General features: G+C 39.5%; 1 protein-coding gene across 1 annotated transcript; it reads right to left on the bottom strand.

Annotated features, from left to right (window-relative positions):
• Nucleotides 1–1,001: 1,001 nt before the first annotated feature.
• LOC124169030 lies at nt 1,002–1,689 on the bottom strand. Its single transcript, XM_046547494.1, has one exon. The coding sequence runs from the start codon at nt 1,674–1,676 to the stop codon at nt 1,299–1,301; it is 378 nt and encodes a 125-aa protein (XP_046403450.1). The 5' UTR covers nt 1,677–1,689; the 3' UTR covers nt 1,002–1,298.
• Nucleotides 1,690–2,898: the final 1,209 nt, after the last annotated feature.

The following is a 2,898-nucleotide window of genomic DNA, read 5'->3' as shown; positions in this document are numbered from 1 at the left end:
TATGCTTTCTTAAAGCTTATCTTTCTTTTCTCGGCATAAAAAAACAATTGAAGGTTTTTTACGTAACCCCATTCCTCCGTTTTATTTTCCATTCAAATCTAAACTATCTTAACGTTTTTTTATATCGCTATATTCTGTAGGGGGTATCAAGAGACAAACACATCCATTATGGCTTATCTACAAGCATATCCATCTGGCTTAGGCAGTCACTTCAACAGAACTCTTAGCGCAAGTACTGGACCTTGTAGTAGGTATGCCTAATTATATTTGTATGACTTCTGTGCGATTGTAATTAGCTGGCACATCAGAGAAGCCTTTTCAGTGTCGTAGAATCATCTCGAATTTTTGGTTTAGAAGCAAAAAATAAGTTGGAATTCACTTACGGTGGGATAGCAAAATCAAAGTATCTTTATGGTTTCGATATATATTTCACGTCAAAATTGAAAGCATAAATTGGATCACGTAGCGCACATGATTCTATACCGCTGGTCAAGGAAAGTAAAAAACCACGGCATAAGTAAGGTTTGGCTGTTGATAAACATACTTTTTGGCTATAAAAATTCATTTACTGTACATACAATTCATATGTAGTGTTATATAATCTTTTGATGTGAACTTGTCAACGATAATTAGCTTCGATGATTTTAATATCTTTCAAATGTATTTATTATACCGGAAATGTCAAAAAACGGAAGAAAAATCTTCTTTACGTCTTTAAACTATTTTATTCGTCTTCTATATCCCAAGGCCGTAACAACAATCACTTTTATATTGGCAACGTAAATAAATAACAAAACAAACATTCATCATCACCTTGAACGTAAAAATGCAAAAACCCTACAAATATTAATTTTCACATTACAACACCTCCCCTCGCTCGAGGATGATGGAAAGGAACACAAAAAACATCATGCATAAACAATACGTTGGCAACGCCTATTCGAATTCCACCCAGGCGCTGCTTATTTTGTTAATAACTTATTCTAACACCTCCCCTCGGGATTGACAAAATAATAATTTGAAATATAAATCTCTAAGCACTCCTTAAGATTTAACATCTTACAAAATTCTTTTGTCTTAGTTCCTGACAGTGGCTTTGTCAACATGTCAGCGACATTATCTTTTGATCTGACTAACTGGAATGAAACCTCCCCTGTTTTTACCATCTCCCTGAAACAATGATACTTCTTGATGTATGACATATAATCATATTTAATAATACTTCTTGATATATGATATAATGACACTTCTCCGCATCTGGTCCACTCAGTGCCTCCTCTGCATCCTCCGGAATGTTGCTATCTGGACCTTCTGCAGCAGGGACAGGTCTTGGGATTCCTCTGTCTCTGAGACCTATGTGGTAGACCACCTTCCGCTACTCCTTCATAGGCAGGCTCATTTTCACAGGCGATGATTACCTCCCCTGGCCCCTGGATGGGTGTCACCTCCTCTGGCTCTCCACCTCTCGCCTCGAGCTCCTCCCAAGTCATCGTCTTCTCCTGCTTTCGTTTTTCCATCTCCAGTTGTTTCAAGGCGTAGTCTTTCTGTGATTGCTCTTCCTTCAGGCGTTTATTCAATACAGCCATCAATTCCATTAATCTGAGCTTTTCAGCCTCAGCAGCCTGCATCATGGCTCTTAAAGCATACTCCGAGGACTTGAAATTTCCGGATCTCATTGCGGCAATTACCAGTGAGTTATCATTTGAGCCTTGAGAAACATTCATGCTATGGAGGGCTTCTTGTAACTTTTCTACCATTATATTTTTCTTCTCCAGTGTATCTTCCAAATTATTGACTTTTGCCTGTTCTTTCATCAGCTGCATCGTTAAATTTTTCTTTTCTTTCCTATGTTCTTCTGCCATTGCCTTCATTTCTAATTCTTTCTCCTTAATAGTACTATCTTTGCTCTTCAAACACTCATTTAGGAATAGTATTAGCTGGTCACCATGCTCTTCCTTGGCCATTACTGTGGACAAACGACTTTTGAAAGCATCCATTTCTGCCTGGTCAGCCGCTGATATTGCCTTACTAACTTCTGCTTTCCTTTTCCAATCGCTGGCCTCTTTCTCTGCCTCCTGAAGCGATGTCTCCAGCTTTTCTACTTCAGCCAACCTCTTCTCCCGGTCCATTGGTTCAAGGTGTGTGTGCCTCTTTGCAAAAGAAACTCTGGAAGCCTTCTTCTGCTCGACTACGATTCTTTCCCCTTCATGGTGCAGGTGTCCCAAACGGTTGTGCCATGTTGTTGCTGCAATTTTACATGCTTTCATACCTTCATGTTCTTCAGCTTTTTTTCTTATTTGTGAAATAGAAGCACTCCCTTCAGTAGTGAGGTAATACAGGAAACCAACGCGATACCCCTGGAACAGAGTAGCTTCTTCGTCGCTAACAGTAGTCTTTCCGTCTCTCCTCACAATGGTCAAGCCCTTCTCTTCTAATTTCCCTTCCGAAATCAAATTGTCTTGGAGGCAAGGAATATATAACACATTAGTTAACTTTATTTTCCATCCACCACATTCATTCGACATCTGGATGGTCACTGATCCTTGACCTTCTATTTTTAGTGATGTACCATCACCCACAGTTACTTCTCCAGAGAGGGGTTTGAAATCAACAAACAAATCTTTCCTAGGGCTCATGTGATCCGATGCTGCTGAATCCAGTATCCATATGCCGTTGTTTGCATGGTTTGGATTTCTTTGCATGCAGAGTACTTTATAGCCTCTTGATACTACTGATGCTGATGACTTCTTCTCTTCTTCATCTTGCTTCTGTATGGCAGGACAAAATCTTGCAGTATGCCCCTCCTTTCCACATGTGAAACAAATGTATCTCCTCCCAATAGGTTTCTTTGGAGCATTTTGTGATTTATTTTCACTGCTTACTTTAGGTATGTTTGGC

This window comes from Ischnura elegans, chromosome 12 (assembly GCF_921293095.1).
Source record: "Ischnura elegans chromosome 12, ioIscEleg1.1, whole genome shotgun sequence".
NCBI lineage: Eukaryota > Metazoa > Arthropoda > Insecta > Odonata > Coenagrionidae > Ischnura > Ischnura elegans.
The sequence above is the reverse complement of the archived record's forward strand: the minus strand, read 5'-3'. Positions and strand labels throughout refer to the sequence as shown.